The 19911-nt window shown below is 36.6% G+C and overlaps 1 protein-coding gene across 10 annotated transcripts in view; it reads left to right on the forward strand.

Moving 5' to 3' along the window:
• The window catches only part of KDM6A (lysine demethylase 6A), a 206335-nt gene that overhangs the window by 166860 nt on the left and 19564 nt on the right, over positions 1-19911 (forward strand). For all 10 annotated transcript variants that reach the window (XM_049644576.1, XM_049644569.1, XM_049644570.1 and 7 more), the window contains 7 exons: positions 4760-4889; positions 6304-6409; positions 7036-7241; positions 9698-9762; positions 9841-9915; positions 10442-10590; positions 17301-17415. In XM_049644576.1, coding sequence (XP_049500533.1) covers positions 4760-4889; positions 6304-6409; positions 7036-7241; positions 9698-9762; positions 9841-9915; positions 10442-10590; positions 17301-17415 — 846 coding nt within the window. The remainder of the gene's footprint in view (positions 1-4759; positions 4890-6303; positions 6410-7035; positions 7242-9697; positions 9763-9840; positions 9916-10441; positions 10591-17300; positions 17416-19911) is intronic.

A 19911-nucleotide genomic window follows, 5' to 3' on the forward strand; every position in this document is an offset into this window, starting at 1 on the left:
CTTCACATTTACTCATAATTGTCGCCGTCCTCTGTGACTAAAACTTCAATTAAAGGCAGTTCACGTACTTGGTACAAACACAGGAAAGAATTCTGCGATATTTTTTAGTACATTAAATTGTAAGTTTGAGCAGCGATATAGTAGATTTTAGAAAGAACTTTTTTTGTTGTGAACTGTAATGGAAAGAGTATAGAAAATAACCATCTTATACATAAAAAGTACATACATTATTTCCAGTTTGTCCACGTTGACGTTTTAATATACCTTTTTAAATGCATTTTAAAGTTCAAAACTGTTCTCACTTAACATCTCTAGAAATCTCCTCGTGCTTATATATGTCTTATTTATGGGAGTCTAAAAGAGTGGTTGTCCTTCCTACTATTTACATTTACTACAGTTTTCTACTATTATATCCTACCGGATATGATATATATTATATTCTACTATTTATTAGAAGGTATCATTGACCCACCATTAAATTTTTGTCACTGATGAGGAATATGAAATTAAATGTTATTCTACGTAGTTTGCTGCTTGGGAGGAGCCTGGGGTGGAAGCGATGGAGAAAGGAGCAGAGTTAATTTTGCATGTAACAGTTACTAACTAAGCGATATCGGAACTCCGCTACTGTAAATACGCCATAGTTCTTTTTCTTTACAGACTATTTGAGTTTGAATGTCTAAAATACCTTTCGGTCTGTGTTTTATTTTTCATCGCTTTTCATTTTGGTCGGTTGTTTTTAACTATTCAGCTGTTATCTTTAATTATTCTGACATAGACTGAAGCAAAAATTACATCTTGCTCATATTTTATTATTTTCTTTGTGTTGTCTGTCGGGTCCACGTTGTTGGCAGCATTTTCCCTAGTGGCCTACAACGTGGCAACTACCGTAATTAACCTCAACTACCTTTACAAGGTTTTTTTTCATGTCTGTAACTTAAAACCACATTAGATGATCTCTAAATCAGACCAGATCTTCTAAAGCATAGAGATTCCTGAATTTCTAAAATTTGATTTAAAGTTTTTATGTTAGTCTTTTTGTCTAGCCGTTACACTGTCGTTCACTTAACTCTGGGCCTAAGAAAGTAGGTGGGCTTTAATGTCCAGATCAAATGCTATCCTGGGTTCTCCTTTGACACAGTACCTCGGCTTGCTGCCAATGTGTACTGCCTTCTCCCTGCTCTCCACTCGGCCGTCGGGGCCTCTGTCCTGTTTTCTAGATGCCACTGCCACCACTCTGCCGGAGCAGGGTCTTCCTCGCTCTTCCACTCTCTGTAATCTTAGGACAGTTGCTAGAAAATCGGGCAAAATCTAGAGGTCCAAAACTAGCACGCACGATACGGGACCTAAGGGTGTTGCGGAGGAGTGTTGTCAGAAGGAGTTGCGCGGAGGTGCAAGCTATGCACGGTGTACGGTAGCAGTTACCATAAGTTTTCATTCTTAATAAAGTCTTATGCTGTGGGTACCTAGGTGTGATTGTGTTTCTTATATGTTAAAGACTACAATCTTCTGTCTCAGCTTTCAGGTACATGTGAACGTGTACTTCAGAATTTTTAAGTACCTTCTTACAGTTTTATTTTTAGCTTTTGACTCTTAAAAGGTAATTTTGCCTTTTTACAGAGACTTCATGTTTTATATATGTGCACGTATGTGTGCTTATGTATACCTATGCGTACGTAGATAAACTTGGAGGTGGCTAGATGACATCAAAACACTGTAGACCCCTGGGGTTGCTTGGGTTATTTCAGGTCCCTATAGGCCTCGGCTTATTCACGAAGAAACCAAAAACGCTCTGATAAATTAGAGATGCAGATCTTTAGAGAAAAGTCAAGATGGCAAGTGATAGGCATCAGGCTTGCCGCTTCTGTTCTGTTGGTGGTATCCTGCACAGGGCAGGAATCCGGGATTGAGAAGGGGAAAGTGACTTGGGAGCAAGAGAGCTGATGTCTCCGGTCGAGGAGCTTCATAACCAGAGATAATTAAAGCGTAGATTGGTTTACTCACAGAGCACATCTTTGTTTATCTACCAAATGATATGGGTAAATCTCGAACCAAATTTAAGCCAGGATTTTAAAGAATTGGGCAACGACTCATTGTTTCCTTCTCTACTTGGCTTGGGGAAGGTTTCAAAAAGTGAGAAAAGGGTTTAAAATGGGATAATAATTCTTTCTTCAGTGCCTTTCTCCACTTTGCATTGTTGTATTACAGTTTCGTTGCCCTCGCTTTGAAATATTGTAAACAGTGTTGGACGCTTATATGTTGAGGAGATAAAAACTTTTCCTGTTACGCACAGTTCTGTCCTTTGCAATTAGGACTGAGAAGTGTATTTTCAGTGGAAAAGGCTGATAGTCACTGTATAGACACCTACCTACATCAGTTCCTTCAGGGAAATTCCTATTTGTTTCAGACTTGACCTCAAGAAAGCAGGGAGTCCGTGTTTGCAGTACAGTAAGAAACTGCTAGATACAATTTGATTACATGGTTTATTCTGACTACCCTGTTATTTTCACATGTATAGTTATTTTTTAAAGTGTTGGTTATTTTTAATCTGAGTCTTGTTTGGTCCATTATAGTGTTACACTGGCCAGAGCCATACATCAAAAGGCGCGCCTACAATACCTTTGCTGCTTTTGTCATTTAAAATTATAGTTGCACCATTTGATGGTTGACTCAACATCAGCTCCCGTAGTCATGTCTCACCTTTTTCTCTTCTATTTTAAAAATGAAAGCAGCTGCATTTTACATTATTTTACTTTCCCATTTCCCTTTTTTCTTTTGTTACAGAACTGTAGAAATGATGGAGGCAGAATTCTGCTCATCTATCAAACCCCGTTTTCTAGTCTCATCTCTCAATGTCCAGAATGTTGTAGAAGCTTAAATTTTGGTGCCATGTTTAATTAGCATGAGATACTCTTTCCTGGTGCAGTTTTAATTCTTGGTCCAAATCTTCCAGTTCCTTAAAATATTAATCGTGAACTTGACGGTACACCCATCTCCTGCTCTAGGAAACAAATTTTATGTATTCGGAGTCATATTTTGTTTACATCTCAAGGTGAAAGAGTGGCAGATATGCAGTTCAGCATGAAAATTATTTATATGTGTATCATAAGTGAAGGTCTGTTTTGCATTGATTTAATGGTAATACTTGAATTGTTTCTTTACCAGTGTTAACCACCTATTTTCTACTTCCATGGAGTTCAAAATTAGTACTGATTTTACACCTAAATTTAAAAGTTTAAATGTATCGTGGCTATCTTTAAATGTACAGGCCACTCGTGGTTTGATGAGAGATGTTGTGGGTAGAATATTCATTTATTTAACCTTTAACCTGAATTGTTAGTTGAACCTAAAATTTCTTTTAATAATAACTTTTATTAACAACTTTTAATAATAACTTTTAACAATATTTCACTCAATATATTTTAATAATATATTAAGATAATAATATTTAATAATTTTTATTAATAATTTTTAATAATAACCATTTCACATACTTCAAAAAAAAATCAGTGATTTTAAACTTTAGTCATTATTCCTTTGAAGCCTGCCATGAACCGTTTTGTTTTCACTTGGACTTATAGGTGAGGAAATTCAGAAAGCAACACCTGTAATGCTGTTTAGTGTAACATCTCAAAAGTTTGTAGCAGTGGAATTTCAAGCCTTTGTGTTCATTAAGGCCAACCAAAACAGGCTGATTTGTAAGGTTTTTTCTCTTTGGCAAAAACAGCAAAATACAGAAAATTAATTTTGTTTCAACCTGTATTCTACAATTTGCAATGAAAAATTGCTAATTCCTTCTTTGATAAGTAAATACTAAGTTTAACTCCCCACCATAATTACAATTTCTGAATTCTTAACTAAAACTTTAATGTTTTAAGGATACTTGCTATTTTATAATGCATTGATAATTTTTGAACTTGTAATAACTGGGTGAAGTTAACCTGGAATGAATTGTAAGCTCAAAATTGCATCTTGCTGATTTTCAAGTTGAGCAGAAACTTTAAGAAATAGGAAAAAAAAAATTTTAACACTAAAAGAATTATATTTTGGAAATGATTCTACCATATTTTAACAATTTATAACTTACCAAATGTGATACTTTAATTCATTTAAGGAAAAGAAACCCCAGCTACTAGTAAGTAATGATTATATAGAGTATCAGAGAATGGATAGCAACTATATGCCTCATTTGGAATCTTGCTGAATTTTAGTAGCCAAGGAGTTACACAGAAAATTCTTTACAGATTTGAGAGGCAAAAAAGAAGAGATCATTTCAGGTTTGCAGATTACCACAAAGATACTCTGGTGATAATTGCTGAGATGAGACATAGGAAGAGAGATAACATTCTTTTTTTTTTTTTTTTTTTTTTTTACTATTATCTAGACCTTTTTTGTCAAGTTATTGTTTTCACATTTAATGGAAAGAATCTGATGGTAGAAGATGGTGGAGAGGAAATTAGAGTTCGCGTTGGTTCTTTAGGTGAAGAACATAAATTGGAAAATTATGAGCAAAATAAGGGATGTCATCAGTAATTCATGTGTTGTAGTATCTTGTCTATTATTTTTCTTCAATGGAAATACAGGAATCAAGCTAAGTATTGGCTGAAATTAATTACATTGCTCTGTTTTTTCTGATCCAAATCTCATGGATTTGTGCAACTACCCAGTAACTTAATTAGGACTTAATTCAGGAATGTTTTTTTTTCTGTTTTCTAAATAAATGTACAGCTGATTTATTCTCCCTTCTTCTTTTTTTAAGGAATCTAGGTAAAAATGGCTTATCTAACAGTAGCATTTTATTGGATAAATGTCCGCCTCCAAGACCACCATCGTCACCATACCCTCCCTTGCCAAAGGACAAGTTGAATCCACCTACACCTAGTATTTATGTGAGTCTGAATTGACTGACTAGAAATAAATCAAACCAGTGTTTGCATCTACCTGTCTTTCATAAGATCTTGCTTTAAATTAATATGGATGCCCTTTAGGAAACATTAAAATTATTGGCAGTAGCTTGAATATTTTGGGGGGAGAAAAGATATATTCACAAAGACTTCATAATAGCATGTAAAACATACCTTCTGAGCTATTCCCACGATTACATTAAAGTAGTGAGAAATACTTCTTCCTGCCCCCCCCCCCCCCCAATTAGGCCAAACCTACCTAAAAGTGTAATTTAAGCTGGGGTTTAAATCCCAGTTGCTTGAACCTTAACATTCATTCTGCTTTATGCAGCTTTAGTTACCTTCAAAAAAGGCATTTGAGAACATAAAATGTGATAATAGGTATGTCATTTTTAAAAAGTTTGATAGATTATTTAAAACCTGATGTTAAGTTTTACTTTAAGGGCATTCAGACATCTGATGTAGGAAGTTGATAAAAGTTCAGTCAAAGCAACTCTTCTGTTTCTCCCAAGTAGGTCCTCCTCCCCCATTTCCTTCCATCCTCCCACTTTTACCCCAAATGAAAACAGTTTCAAACTGTAAAGTTTGTGTTGGGGGATTTGGCCCTGTCTTTGCCCTCTAGAGGCAGATGTTAAACCCTGTTAGTTTTTCCTCCAACCCATATTTATTGATCCTTCAGAATGTAAGGGAAGCATGGGGATAGACATATAATAAACCTTTCAAACTGAAGTCTGAGAGGGGGAAAAAAAAAAAACACTTCTTTGTGGTTTTCTTTTCTCTTTTTATGATGAAAAAGCCCACATAAAATTTACCATCTTAACCATTTTTAAGTATACAATTCAGTAGCGTTAAGAAATATTCTCATTGTTGCAAAGCACTTCTCCAGAACTTTTTCATTTTGCAAATTTGAAATTCTATACCCATTAAGTAGCAACTCCCTTTTTCTGGTCTTCTTAGCCCCTGGTAGCCACCACTATATTTCTATACATTGGACTACTTTAGATACCTCACATAAGTAATATCATACACAGTTTTTCTTTTTGTGACTGCCTTAGTTTCACTGAACGTAATGTCTTCAAGGTTCATCTACTTTGTAGCATGTGAAAGGATTCTCTTCCTTTTAAAGTCAAAAAATATTTTAAAGCACTTTGATTTTGAAGTTGCAATTTTATTTCTTCTCATGTATTTTCTTCAAGATACAATGGACAAAAGAAATGTATGCGGTCACTATCTAATTACAGTTAGGATCAAAAGACAGTGATAAAATGCTGCAAAATATAAAATAGAAATTACAGGGTACATTATTGAAATTGCAGTAAATAAAAAATATGAATTTGGCCTAATATTTACATAAAAGGTCTGTTTTCAAGAGATCTAACCATATGTTTTAATTTTACAGTTGGAAAATAAACGTGATGCTTTCTTTCCTCCATTACACCAATTTTGTACAAATCCAAACAACCCTGTTACAGTAATACGTGGCCTTGCCGGAGCTCTAAAGTTGGGTAAGCTTTAAATAAGAAAAAGGAAACTTTTTAAAATTTCTTTTGCTATCTATAACTTGTAAAGCACTGACAGAAACTTATTTCTGTTGATTTTTTCCGTTTTCACATTTTCGTTTTACTCTTTTCCTGGGTGTGTGTGTTAGTGTATCAATTCTTTAATCTATCGTATGAAGATACAGTCATGATGCCAGTTCCTGGTGATTTCCTGGTGCTTTTTGAATTTAGCTTTTATTTTGGTCTGATCACATAATTATAATGGTGATGAAGTTATCTAATGAAAGAATTTTTAATATGAAATGTAGATAAAATGTGATGCTACAGATCAGTGCTGTAGTCCCCTTGCTAGTTCCTTGCACCTGAAGAAATCAGATAAGTGAAACCTCGGTGCCTGGCCCCCTGAGTCCGCCTCTGCACAAGGCGGCGTGATGATTATCAGGTCCCGGGCTTCATTGTGTGCTCGTGTAAACCTGGCACGAAGCTCAGGGCGTGCAGAGGCCCTGGTTGGTTTTCATGGGAACCGGATGGAATGCTGTCACACGTTTTCCTCTTTTCTTAATAAAAGCACTCTCAATCTATTACTCCAAATGTAATTTTCTTTTATTAACTGCATTCATTTATTTATGAAGACCTGGGACTTTTCTCTACCAAAACGTTGGTGGAAGCGAACAATGAGCATATGGTGGAAGTGAGGACACAGTTGTTGCAGCCGGCAGATGAAAACTGGGATCCTACTGGAACGAAGAAAATCTGGCATTGTGAAAGTAATCGATCTCATACTACAATTGCTAAGTATGCACAGTACCAGGCCTCCTCCTTCCAGGAATCATTGAGGGTAAGTGTTTCGTCCCTGAAGATTGTTTTATTTTGAAGAATAGTTTATTTTCATGTTTTATATTATTTTATTTTGAAAGGGCACGTTTCTTTTGTAAGCATCTCATTAGTTTATAGTTCTATAAAATACCTTGTAAGTGCTATCCACTTTGCTCTTAGGAAAGTCTAAGCAAGCCTGTGGGTTGCTAAAATAAATGTTGTTACTGTCTAGTGAGAGGTCTCCCTCATCCCTGGGATGTTTCGGTTGAGGGCAAGGTTTTTTAATCTTGACGTTATTAACATTTTGGGTTGGATAATACATTGTTGTGGGGGGCTGTCCCGCGTATTGTAGGATGCTTGGGAGCATCCCTGACCTCTCCCCACTAGATGCCTGTAGCACGCCCCTTACCTTCTACCCCAGTTATGACAGTCAAAAATGTCTCCCGACGTGCCAGATGTCCCTTGGAGGATAAAATTGCCCCTCATTGAGAACCGCTGATACAGAGGCTAAAGGGAGTCTCAAGATTGCTTTGTGCTTGCAAAGTTCCTAGTCTTGTGCCTCCCCATTTTTCTCCTCTACCAGGTTAGTATTATCTGATGGATAACTCCTCCAGGAAGCATCAGTGTTATTCTCACCAGTCTTAGTCTGAGAGAGAAACCCGAGGGGGAGGATAAATTATTTCAAAGTATATAGAAAATTAAAAAAAGAAATTTTTTTTTAATGTTTATTTGTGAGAGAGAGTGTGAGTGGGCAAGGGGCGGAGAGAGCGAGGGAGACACAGAATCTGAAACAGGCTCCAGACTCTGAGCTGCCAATACAGAGCCTGATGGGGGCTCGGACTTGGGAGCGGAGAGATCATGACCTACGCTGAAGGTGGACGCTTAACCGACTGAGCCACCCAGGCTCAGAAAATTAAAAAACAAAACGGAAAAATAATCAGAGGATTATTATTCAAAGACTCAGGCCTGAATCATTACTAAAATCCTTTAGCGCTACAATGAGGACTTTGTGAATTCTCCCACAAAGTAAAGATAAGATCTCCACAAAAAATGAGTTTATTAAGTGTATTACTTAGACACTTAGACACTTGTCTGTACTAAGTTGTTTTGTACATATCCTACAGCTGAAACCTAATACGTGCCTGGAAGTCTTTAATTTGTAATTCATTACATTTGCTTATCTGTTTAAAATCCTGTCCCGAGTTTCACATTTTCAGTGAAGGCAACATTTGTACCTGTGAATTGTGTATTTGTTTTTCTTTCTCACTGCCATTCTCTGTGTCCTAACAGAGAAATTAATTGTCCATATAAATCTCTAGTTCAGACTTCTGAGATACTTCAGCTATGTGGTAGTATTATGTTCAGAATAGGATAAATAATACGATTCAGAGATCACCAAAGGAAAATTTGGAGGAGTTGAAAAGCAAAGATAATAAGAGGCAGAGTATTTATATGGGGTGGGATCTATAACCAAAGAAAAGATGCCTTTTTGTGTGCTTTTGAGGCATGGACCATTACCTGTGAAAAATCTGACGAATGTTTAGGAACCATACATTCATTTAAAGGGAGGGAGGCCAAAATGTACCAAGTATTGTCTTTTTTTTTTTTTTTTTTAATGTTTATTTTTGAGAGAGAGAGAGAGAGAGACAGAGTGTGAGCAGGGGAGGGGCGGAGAGAGGGGGAGACACAGAATCCGAAGCAGGCTCCAGGCTCTGAGCTGTCAGCACAGAGCCAGATGTGGGACTCAAACCCACAAGCCGTGAGATCATAACCTGAGCCAAAGTTGGACACTTAACCTACTGAGCCAGCCAGGCGTCCCCCCCCCCCCCCCCCCCCAAGTATTGTCAACTTAAATCATAGGGCAGTGTTAAGAGATACCATATCTATGACGCCAAATTGTAAATAATTGTAATATTTGCATTGAAAAGCACCTGTATTTACGTAGTACTTATTTTCCTTACTAAAGCTGTAAGTGTGTTATCATTCGTGTATAATTCATTGCAGAAGGAAAGATTTAACCCAGGGAGAACTTCTTCCATTTGTCCGTTATCAAATCAAGAGCGTCTTACCCTTCACCCTTATACATACATAGCTACACCCACGCACGCACACCTCTGCTAGTTTAGGAAATTTATCATCAAGATGGATACTTCTTAGGCCTCTCTAAAAAAAATTCTCTCCTCTCAAAAATGGGGCAAGAATGAGAATCTGTAGTTTTTTCCCGTATAGAAGAATATTATTAAGAAAGAACTCTTAACATAACTTTGTGGCTGAGGAGGTTGGATACCATGCTGGTGAGTGTTGACTTTTCCTGGGTTTTATTTAATGTGTGGTCTTTGAAGAAATTTTCATGTGAAAGAGGCCTATAGAAATTTAGCTTCCAAACCATCACCTAGATGTGAACTTTTCAGTTGTATGATGGGAAAGGATAGCTGGTTGTAGAATACTAAGCTAGAATGTGTTGTGCTTAATCTATAGGAAGAAAATGAGAAAAGAAGTCACCATAAAGACCACTCAGACAGTGAATCTACATCTTCAGATAAGTAAGTCATTTGTACTGTCCACTTAGTATTTCTGTTTAAAAGGCATGCCTCTAATATTGTCTCTCTCTTTTTTTTAAGTTCTGGTAGGAGGAGGAAAGGACCCTTTAAAACCATAAAGTTTGGGACCAACATTGACCTGTCTGATGACAAAAAGTAAGTACTAGTATTTTTGTGAACTGATGCAAAGAGGTATCCTCTGCAAGACACAGAATGGTCTACAGTTTTCTCTTTCGTTCCTTGTCATCTTTCTAAGTTGATACACAAGTTTTAGATGAACTATTTTTGCTAGGTTTGGCGGTTAAGTTATTTTCTTCAACTTAAAACTCTTGTACAGATTTTCATCAGGACCCTGATTCTATGCTAATTACACAGTCATAAAGTTGTATTTTATGATTAATAGTATATAATCGTTTTATAGAATAGAATTATACAACAATTACAAAAATAAGTCAGTTTTTTTTTTTCTTGCATTTACTCGGTAATTTTTATGCTGCTTTTCATCAGTATGGTTTCTTTGGAAAAATTGGAAAATTAAGCATTTGAGTGTTTCCTGTGCAAAAGGACAGTATTTCTATATTTCATTGTTTTTCTGATTGCGACACAAAGTTTTTGAAGAAATGGCTAATGTCCACAAATATTTGTAGCAGAGTTTCACTCTTGATCTGTTATTTTATTGCAGGTGGAAGTTGCAGCTACATGAGCTGACTAAACTTCCTGCCTTTGTGCGTGTCGTATCAGCAGGAAATCTTCTAAGCCACGTTGGTCATACCATACTGGGCATGAACACAGTTCAACTATACATGAAAGTTCCAGGAAGCAGAACACCAGGTAACATTTATGAACTAACGTATCTCCCACATTTGAGAAACAGAATTAGCCAAAATATGAAACATGCAAAAGAGAACGAGATTTCTTTTCATTTACAGTGAATGAAACTGGAAGGATTACCCCTGTTGTTAAGGTTTGACTTTTATTAGATTTTTTCCCCTTTGTTTTATCATTTTTTATTACAGTCGTCCCAAAACAATAGCAGTTTCATCTGGAAAGGGGTCTTTGGAGCACTCCTAGGCAAGTCCCTGTGGCTTAGAGACTGTTAATGATCCTGTCTACTGCAGAGTGATGATGGGATACCGTTTTTTCTAAACTTTTTTTTTTTTTTTTTTTTGCCATGATCACACTAAGAAATACATTTTATATTATGACTGTGCACATACGTGTATACAAGAACAGCTTCATAAAATAATACATATCCTAGTCTGTTCCATTCTGTTTCATTTAAATAAGAAAGTATAAGTTGTAATTCTCTAATTGGGTTGCAGCACACAGCTCACACAAAACATTTGATGTGAAGACATTACTAGACTCCCCCTGGTGTCCGGTCTGGACTTTCCATTAACTAGGCTTGTCACTTTTGGCAAGTCACATGTCCTTCTGTGGGTCTTTTCCCTCATTTGTTAAATGCATTACATTGGCTTTAAACTTAAAATTCTGTCCAACAGTAATAATACCATCTTCTTTGTGCTCCCTTGGATTGACACAAGATTTCAGATTGATGTTTAAAATATGTAACAATTCCGGCAGATACTGGCGATAACAAGTTCACCTATATACCAATGCCTATGGGCTGCGTATCACCATTAGGTGTTTCTTTTTGGTACTCAAAGCAGCCATGGTTTGAAAACCAGATTGCTTTCTCCTTGTCATCTGCTTATTCGATTGTAGCTAAAAAATTGTTTCAAAATAGGCCTATGCTTGCTTCTTAGTAGTGGTTCTGAGTTCCGACTGCTCATTAGAATCTCCTGGTGTAAGGTAAGCTTTTATAAAAAATTTTTTTTTGTTTAATGTTTATTTATTTTGAGAGAGCTAGAGAGCGTGAGCAGACGAGGGACAGAGAGAGACACAGAATCCAAAGCAGGCTCCAGGCTCTGAGCTGTCAGCACAGAGCCCAGTGCAGAGCTTGAACTCAGGAACCGTGAGATCATGACCTGAGCTGAAGTCGGACGCTTAACCGACTGAACCACCCAGGCCCCCTTCCCAGTGTAAAAATAATTGATTAACCTCTGAAGTTTGGGATCTAGGCATCAGTATTTAAAAAAAAAAAAAAAAGTTTCCCATAGGATTCTACTGTACAGCCAGTATTAGAACTACTAGGTTGTAATAGTTGTTTTCCTCAGGCCATTGGAAGCCCAGTTCTGTGATATTTTATTCATAGTTGGATAAAGTTGAAACAGCTGTGGAATAAATGACAAAGACCTATATGCTCCCCATTTTGTCATTTAGACACTGATGTAAATACTGGGCAAGTTATTTGAACTCTCTAGAGTTTGTTTTTCTTATGTATGTAGTTATTGGATTGGGTTAAGATTCATTTCAGTGGAAATTTTCCAACTTATTTTATACAAATAACCTCAACTCAAAAAGAACGCAGTTTTTCATTACAAATCAAGGGGGAAAGCAAACTTGATAGATCACTTCTTTGTCACTTGTGTCTGGAGTTTTTTGTTGGTTTCTATATTATAAGGGATTAGTTTTTCAGAAGTGTGACAATATAGTGCAAATCATATGTCATTTAAAATTTTATAGTCATACCAATGTAAAACAAAATAGATGAAAATAATTTTAACCTGGTATATCCAGATATCATTTCAACATGTAGTCATTGTAGAAGTTCCTGGGATTTTTCATGTTTTTTTCACATTAAGTCTTTGAAATCCAGTGTGTAGTTTACAGTTTTTGCACATCTCAGTTTATATTAACCATATTTAGGTGGTTACTGTATTAGCTCGGTCTTAGAAGAAATGTATAGTTTCATTAGCTCAGTTCAATTTTTAAAAAATTATTCTAGGGGCGCCTGAGTGATTTGTCCGGTAAGCATCTGACTTGGGCTCAGGTCATGATCTCATGGTTCATGAGTTCGAGCCCCATATTGGGCTCGGGCTCTGCTGTCAGTACAGAGCCTGCTTCAGATCCTCTGTCCCCCTCTTTCTCCGCCCCTCCCTGGCTCGCTAGCTCACTCGCTTGCTCTCTCTCTCTCTCTCTCTCTTTTTCTCAAAAATGAATAAACGTTAAAAAAAAATAAAAAATTATTCTGATACTTTATGGGGCAGACACTTTGTTCCTGGAGTTACATAGATAAATATAAGTGTTCCCTGCTTCGGTGGACTTTATGATCAGTCACGTATGTTCTAAACTATAGAGATGCTCTCAGGCTTGCCCCCAAAAGATTTTGAGTCTGACGGTGGGATCTCAGCATCTCTAATTATAATTAGTGCTAAATTTTATTTTGGAGTCCATACCATGGACAATTCCAGCCACCTGCCCACGGCAAGAGATCGTTTATAGGTATTAAGACTACCATCTCCACATTGTGCTATATAATATATATGTAAAAGAGTGTGGTGAGAGCACCTACAGTTTTCTTCATTGAGGTGAAAATCACACGGCCAAACTAATCCTTTTAAAGTATGCAGTTCAGTTGCAGCTGGCATATTGTATATTTACTGTGCTGTGTAGCCATCACCTCTGTGTAGTTCCAAGACCGTGTCACCTGCCCAAAAGGAAACCTCGTACCCATTAAGCATTCACTTCCCATTCCCTGCTTCCCTCCGCCCCTGGCAACCTCTAGTCTACTTTCTGTCCCTATGGAATTACCTGTTCTGGATGTTTTCACGGAGTCATATAGTATGTTCCCTTTTGTGGCTGGCTTCTTTCACTTCGCGTGGTTTTGAGGTTCATCTGCATCGTACTAATGGACCAGTCCTTATGTCCGAATATTCCATTGTATGGTTATAGGACGTTCCGCTTATCTGTTCATCGGTTGAGGGACATTTGGGTTGGTTCCACTTTATAGCTGTTGTGAATAGTGTTTCTATGAACATTCATGTACAAGCGTTTGTCAGAATCCCTGTTTCTTCCAGTTCTTTTGGTTATATACCTAGGATTTAAATTGCTGGGTCATACGGTGATTCTACATTTACTTTTTGAAGAATTACCAAACTGCTTTCCACAGTAACTGCACCATTTTACATTCATGCCAACAATGTGTGAGAGTTCCAGTTTTTCCATTTCCTAACCAACACTGATTATTCTCCATTTTTTTTCTTATTATGCCCGACCCAATGGATGTGAAGTGGTTTTTCACTGTGGTTTTGATTTTTATGTGCTTGCTGTCCATTTGTATTATCTGCTTTGAAAAAATGTCCACTCAAGTCTTTTGCCCATTTTTTAATTCAGTCATTTATCCTTGTGTTGTTGAGTATAGTAGGAGCTTATATTCTGAATATTAATCCCTTATCAGGTATATGATTTGCATATATTTCCTCCCATCCTGTGAGTTGTTGGCTCGTTCTCTTGATAGTGTTCTTTGATGCACAGAAGGTTTTAATTTTGATAACGTTCAGCTTATCCATTTTTTGTTTGGTTCCTTGTGCTTTTGGTGTTCTATGTAAAAAACCATGGCTGAACCCAAGGTCGTAAAGTTTTAACCCCTGTTTTTTTTCTTAGATTTTTATAATTCCAGCTCTTATATTTAGATGTTTGATCCATATGAAGTTAATTTGTGTATATGGTATGAACTCTAAGTGTCCAAATTACACAGCTATCCCGTTGTTCCAGCACATTTGTTGGAAAGACTATTCTTTCCTCTGTAGAATGGTCTTATTAAGACCCTTGTTGAGAATCAGTTGACCACATATGTATGCATTGCTTTCTGGAATCTTGATGCTCTTCCATTGATTTCTATCTCTGTCTTTATGCCAATATCACACTGATTTGATTATTGTAGCTTTGAGGTATGTTTCAAAATCGGAAAGTGTGCATCTTCCAACTTAGGCAGTTAGCTTTACTGTAGATCTTTATCTCTTCATCATAGGGCTGTGAATTACTGTGTAGTGTTGTTTCAACTCAGCCTGAAAATTCAGCCTCTAGCATTTTCTTCTATGGTAGATTGGCTACTGACAAACTCCTTCTGCTTGTATTTATCTGAGAATGTCTTGGTTTCTCCTTCATTTTTGAGGAATAGTTTTGTCAGATACGAAATTCCTGGTTCATGTTTTTTCTTTCTTTCAGCAGTTTAAATGTGTTACCTCTTTGCTTTCTGGCCTCCATGGTTTCTGATACGAAATCAGCTGTTAATTTTATTGATAATCCCATGTATGTGACAAACCACTTCTTTTTTCCTGCTTTCAAAATTCTCTTTGGGTTTCTATAGTTTGACTGTAAGGTGTCTTTGTGTGGATCTCTTTTGAGTTTTTTCTACTTCGGAGTTTCTTTAGCGTCTTTGATGTATAGTTGCATGTCTTCTGTCAAATTTGGGACGTTTTTGACCATTTTTTATATATTCTTACTGTCCTTTTCTTCTGGGACTCCCACAGTGCACATGTTAGTGTATTTGATGGTCTCTTAGGCTCCGTTAATTTTTCTTCATTCTATTTTCTTTCTTCTCAAAATGGTTGGCTTCATTTGATCTTTCCACAAGTTTGCTGATTCTTTATTTAACCTGCTCAGATGTGCTGTTTGAAACCCACTAGTGAATTTTTAATTTTGGTTGTACTTTGTAGCTTCAAAATTGTATCGTAATTTCTGTCTCCTTATTAATAACCTCAATTTGTTAAGTAAGACATTATTCTCCTTGTTTCCTGTGGTTCTTGTTCATGGTTTCATAGAGCTCTTTAAGTGTATTTAAGACAGTTGATTTAAAGTGTTTGGCTAGTAAATCCAATGTCCATGCTTTTTCAGGAATAACTTTGTTAATTTCTTCCTCTTTTTTCCCTCCTGTGACTGGGCCATACTTTTCTTGTTTATTTGCAAACCTTACAATTTTTTGTTGAAAACTGACTTTGAGAATTACCCCCCCCCCCAAAAAAAGACTCTGTTCTCTGTTGGATGTGGTCCCCGAAGTCTCTCTCCCTTTGGCATAGCACTGTGCTGATATTTTGACATATTGAATATTATCGTGTGGCAATTACATCCAGGGTTTCTTGCTTGTTGTGGGCTACAGTTTGTTCAGTGACTTTTCCACAGTCTTTTCACAAAGACTGTATTCCTTGGTGTGCTTGAATACTGAAGTCTCTTTTCCATTATCTCAGTGGTTAACCAGTGACCTGAGAGAGATTTCCTTCAATGCTTTATGCAAAAAAGGAAAGAAGAATGGAAAACCTGGACAGGAAGGAAAGAAAAAAATAATTCTCCAGGTCTTTGCAGATCGCCTCTGTGTTCAATCATTCCTTCTACACTTAGCCATGCTGCTTACAATTGTACTTGTAGCCTTTACCTCCTCGCTTGCACTGAGCCTAAAGATTAGCAAGAAGTTAAAATTTATTGTCTTAGGTGTTTGTTTGTTTGTTTTCCTGAACATGCTCCCTGCTCTGGGTATGCATGTCGCTTTCTAAATTCTCCAGTATTCACAGGAACTTTTCAAAGTCCTTATTCCCCCCCACAAATCTCACTCTCCAGCCTTTCTTTTAGGCCTTTTGTATGTCTATTGTTTGCCCCAGCTGTTGGTTTCTTTGGGGTGTTTTTTGTTTTTTGTTTTTTTGCCCCTGGTAGCATCAGCTTGTTCATTGGTCTTTCAGTGTTTTGGGGAGAACCTTCACTGAACCACTTGCCCTGATAGAGTGAAGCTCCTTGTGTCAGTCTTTTTGGGAAACTCCAGTCAGGTCAAAACAGAAAAACTAATTGTTTGGGAGCAGGATCCACTCTGCTCTCTCCAGAACCAGGAACACTCACACAGTTAACACAAGACCACCATTTTTAAGTCCACTGACACACTAGTGATGTGGGTGGGAATAAGGTAAGTTAGAGTGACATCTCCTACTGGGTTTTAAGTTCTCTTTCTTCTGGTCATCCATCCATTCACTTGGTTGCTGTAAACCTTGGAGTATCACCCAGAGTTCTGGTAAGTTTGCTTCTGGCAGTTTTTACTAGGTTGTTTTGTTTTGTTTTGTTTTGTTTTGTTTTGTTTTGTTTTATGTGTTTCTGGAAAGTTCCCCAGAGTTACCTGCTCCATTATTTTTGTTGATGGTACTCCCACAGCTATATTTGAAAACCAGATTTCTTGCCTCTTTTACTGATGTCCAAATACTACTCATGAGAAATGGGGATTAGTTCACAAAGAAGTGGTAACGATATCAATAATGGCTACTGCTACTTACCATGTATTCGGTGCTGTTCGAAGCGGTCATTCTTTCACTGATCCTCAAAACAACAGAATGATTTATTGGAATTGTTATTATCTAATCTTAAATGTAAGGAAACTGAGTCAGAAAGGTTTAGCAACTTGCCCAGGTTCATAAGCTTAGGAGCCTGGCTCTAGAGCTTTTAATAATGATTTAGGCTGCCCTCTGCAGAAGCTCTTACTAAATAAGTTAGGAGTTGGCCAAACTCTGCTCTCAAACTAGACTTGACACAAAAATGATGACAGACACCTGAATACCACTAGAACGTTCTTTGCTGAACATTTCTGAGGTCTCATTTCTAAAGACCTATTTTTCTATAGAATTTATAGTATGCTAATTACTGTTTTTCTTTTCACATTTCAGGCCACCAAGAAAATAACAACTTCTGTTCAGTTAACATAAATATTGGTCCAGGTGACTGTGAATGGTTTGTTGTCCCAGAAGGTTACTGGGGTGTTTTGAATGACTTCTGTGAAAAGTAGGTTTCCAAGCTAAATTTTCTTTAAACATAATTATTTAAAAACAGTAATTGTAAAGGACGACTTACTGGATATCCTAATGTATGTAACCAGCTTACCGTTCAGCAAAACATTCATTTAAATTGATTTGATTCCAAACCTATTATTTTGTATTACTGAGAATACTTTAAGAAAGATGCTCTGAAAGCACTCCATGCAATAGTATAGTAACAGTCTTGAATTTAGAGGATAGGAAGGTTGAGTTGTTTATTAGGTTAATTAAACAATTGATGCGTAAATACAGGCTCATGTGGGAGGTCTGTATTGCAAGAGAAATTATTTTACTGTAAGTGGTTTTAGAAGTGGAAGGAATTCTGTGATTGAGCACCTTTGTTATAGGTTATTAATAACTCAAGCTTGAACATCCTACTCTTTGCCCTATCACTATGATGTCAATTCTTTTTAAAACTATATTGGCAACTTTTCCTATAGAAGAATTTTATAAAATGTAATCAACTGCATCAGATTTTGTTTTCTATAATTGAAGGAACTCACATAGTGGAAGGTATTCCTTTCCTTAAGCTCCTAGAAATAGCCTTCCTTTATTTATCTTGTGTTAAAGGGTACCTTAGAATTATTCTCATTGATTTAAACTTAATTATTTGTCTAAATGGAAACTTACTCTCTCCTTTGTTTTTTTGTTTTTTTGTTTTTTTGTTTTTTTTGGAAAGTACTCCATTATGTAAGCACCTGATATTTTCAGTTAGTAATAACATTGAAGAATTATTGTGGTTAAAAGCATAAATTATATATACATTTGGTGTTATTCTCCCCACCCCAAGAAGATAATGGGGGAACCACCCAAAACATTTACATTATGAGAGACTTTGAAAACTAATTACACACATACTCCACATACTAACTTGTAATTTTTTTATTTTGGGTTACAGGATCTTTGCCGTAAATGTCTTGATTTAGTAAGAAGTGTAAATATAGTTACCCAGAACCCCACATTAGTCCCAAATTTCCTTATATACAAGCAAAAGATAACTACCCTTCACTGTTTCTGCTATTTAACATACAGATTTCCTTTCTGATAAGAAATCCAAAGATGTGAAATTTTAAAGTTTCAGATGCTCTGATGAAATAACCTGATCTACTTTAATCTGTGCTTACTTTTATGGACCAGCAATCTGGTAGTAGCAGAGAAAGAGCAGTGCTGTGTAGGAAATAAATCTCCATCGCGCTCTAGAAAGATTTGTATTTCTTAAACTGTGAGATAGTGGTATATTATTACAGCTACAGTGCACTGATCCTTATTCATTATTTCTGAGTAGGGATTTACAATCTAGGATTTAGAATTTTGGGGGGGTTTTTTCCCCTTCTCTAAATGGGGAGGTAACCTGGGAACAAAGATAATTGGAAGAGACAGATCATGTCTAAAAAGTGTGAACTTGGAGATAATGAAAATATCAAGGTATGATGGGCTAGGTAAATTTAAGCTGCAGAAACAGCACTTACTACTTCAGCATTTCAGTGTAATTTTGTTTCACAGAAGGATTGTTGCTTTTGATACTGACTGATGTTGACCATGTCTGTAGCTTGTGTTACGACTTTAAACAATATCTGTCTTGAAATAACCATTCACTTGAATATATAATAAAAAGGATGCTTTTTTGAGTAACTTTAATTTTTTGTTTTTTGGGGGGGTGTTTTTTGCTTGCTTTTGGATAGAACATTTTCTCCAATTTTATGATGGCAACACATGGGTGAAGTGGGAACAGGATTTGTGTTTGTAATCATGTTTTGCTTCATAGGCAAGTTTTTCTGGACTGTATATCTACTTAGCGTTATCACAGACGGTAAGCCAATCCATATCCCTTGCAGTTAGGCTACCATTGGCAGTCTGTTCTAGACTTTGAAGAGCAGCCTTGCATTTTTTTCAAGGAAAAAAATAAGGCAGACATTCCATCTACATCACAGGTTGGTGAGATTTTTCCACAGAGAGCCAGATAATAAATATTTTAGGCTTTACAGGTTATATGGTCTCTGTCACAACTGTGTCACTGCAGTAAATAGACAATCACACATAATAATACGCCAGTGAATGGGCATGGCTGTGTTCTAGTAAAATTTATATTTACAAAAATAGGCAGGCTGGATTTGGCCCACGGGCCCTGGTTTGCCAGCCCTTGATCTAGACAAAAAATTAAATTTAAACCAATGAGAATAATTTCAAAGTACACTTTATCCTTCGGCGCAGGACATAGAAATACAGTGAAGACTGTTTTCTTAGATCTTAAGGAAAGGAACATTTCCATTCTGCAAGTTTTTCCTTCCCCCAAACATAGCCAATTTAATTTTATAAAATTCTTCTGTAGGAAAAGTTTGCTATATAGTTTAAAAAATACTTCACATTGTATCTTGACAAGGTAGAATAAAAGGCCAGATTTTTAAGTAAAAGCTCGCTGCTAGGGTCCGTAGAGTGTTTCCAAAGTGTATTGGTGGTGGTGGCA

Source organism: Panthera uncia, chromosome X, assembly GCF_023721935.1.
Source record: "Panthera uncia isolate 11264 chromosome X, Puncia_PCG_1.0, whole genome shotgun sequence".
Taxonomy (NCBI): Eukaryota; Metazoa; Chordata; class Mammalia; order Carnivora; family Felidae; genus Panthera; species Panthera uncia.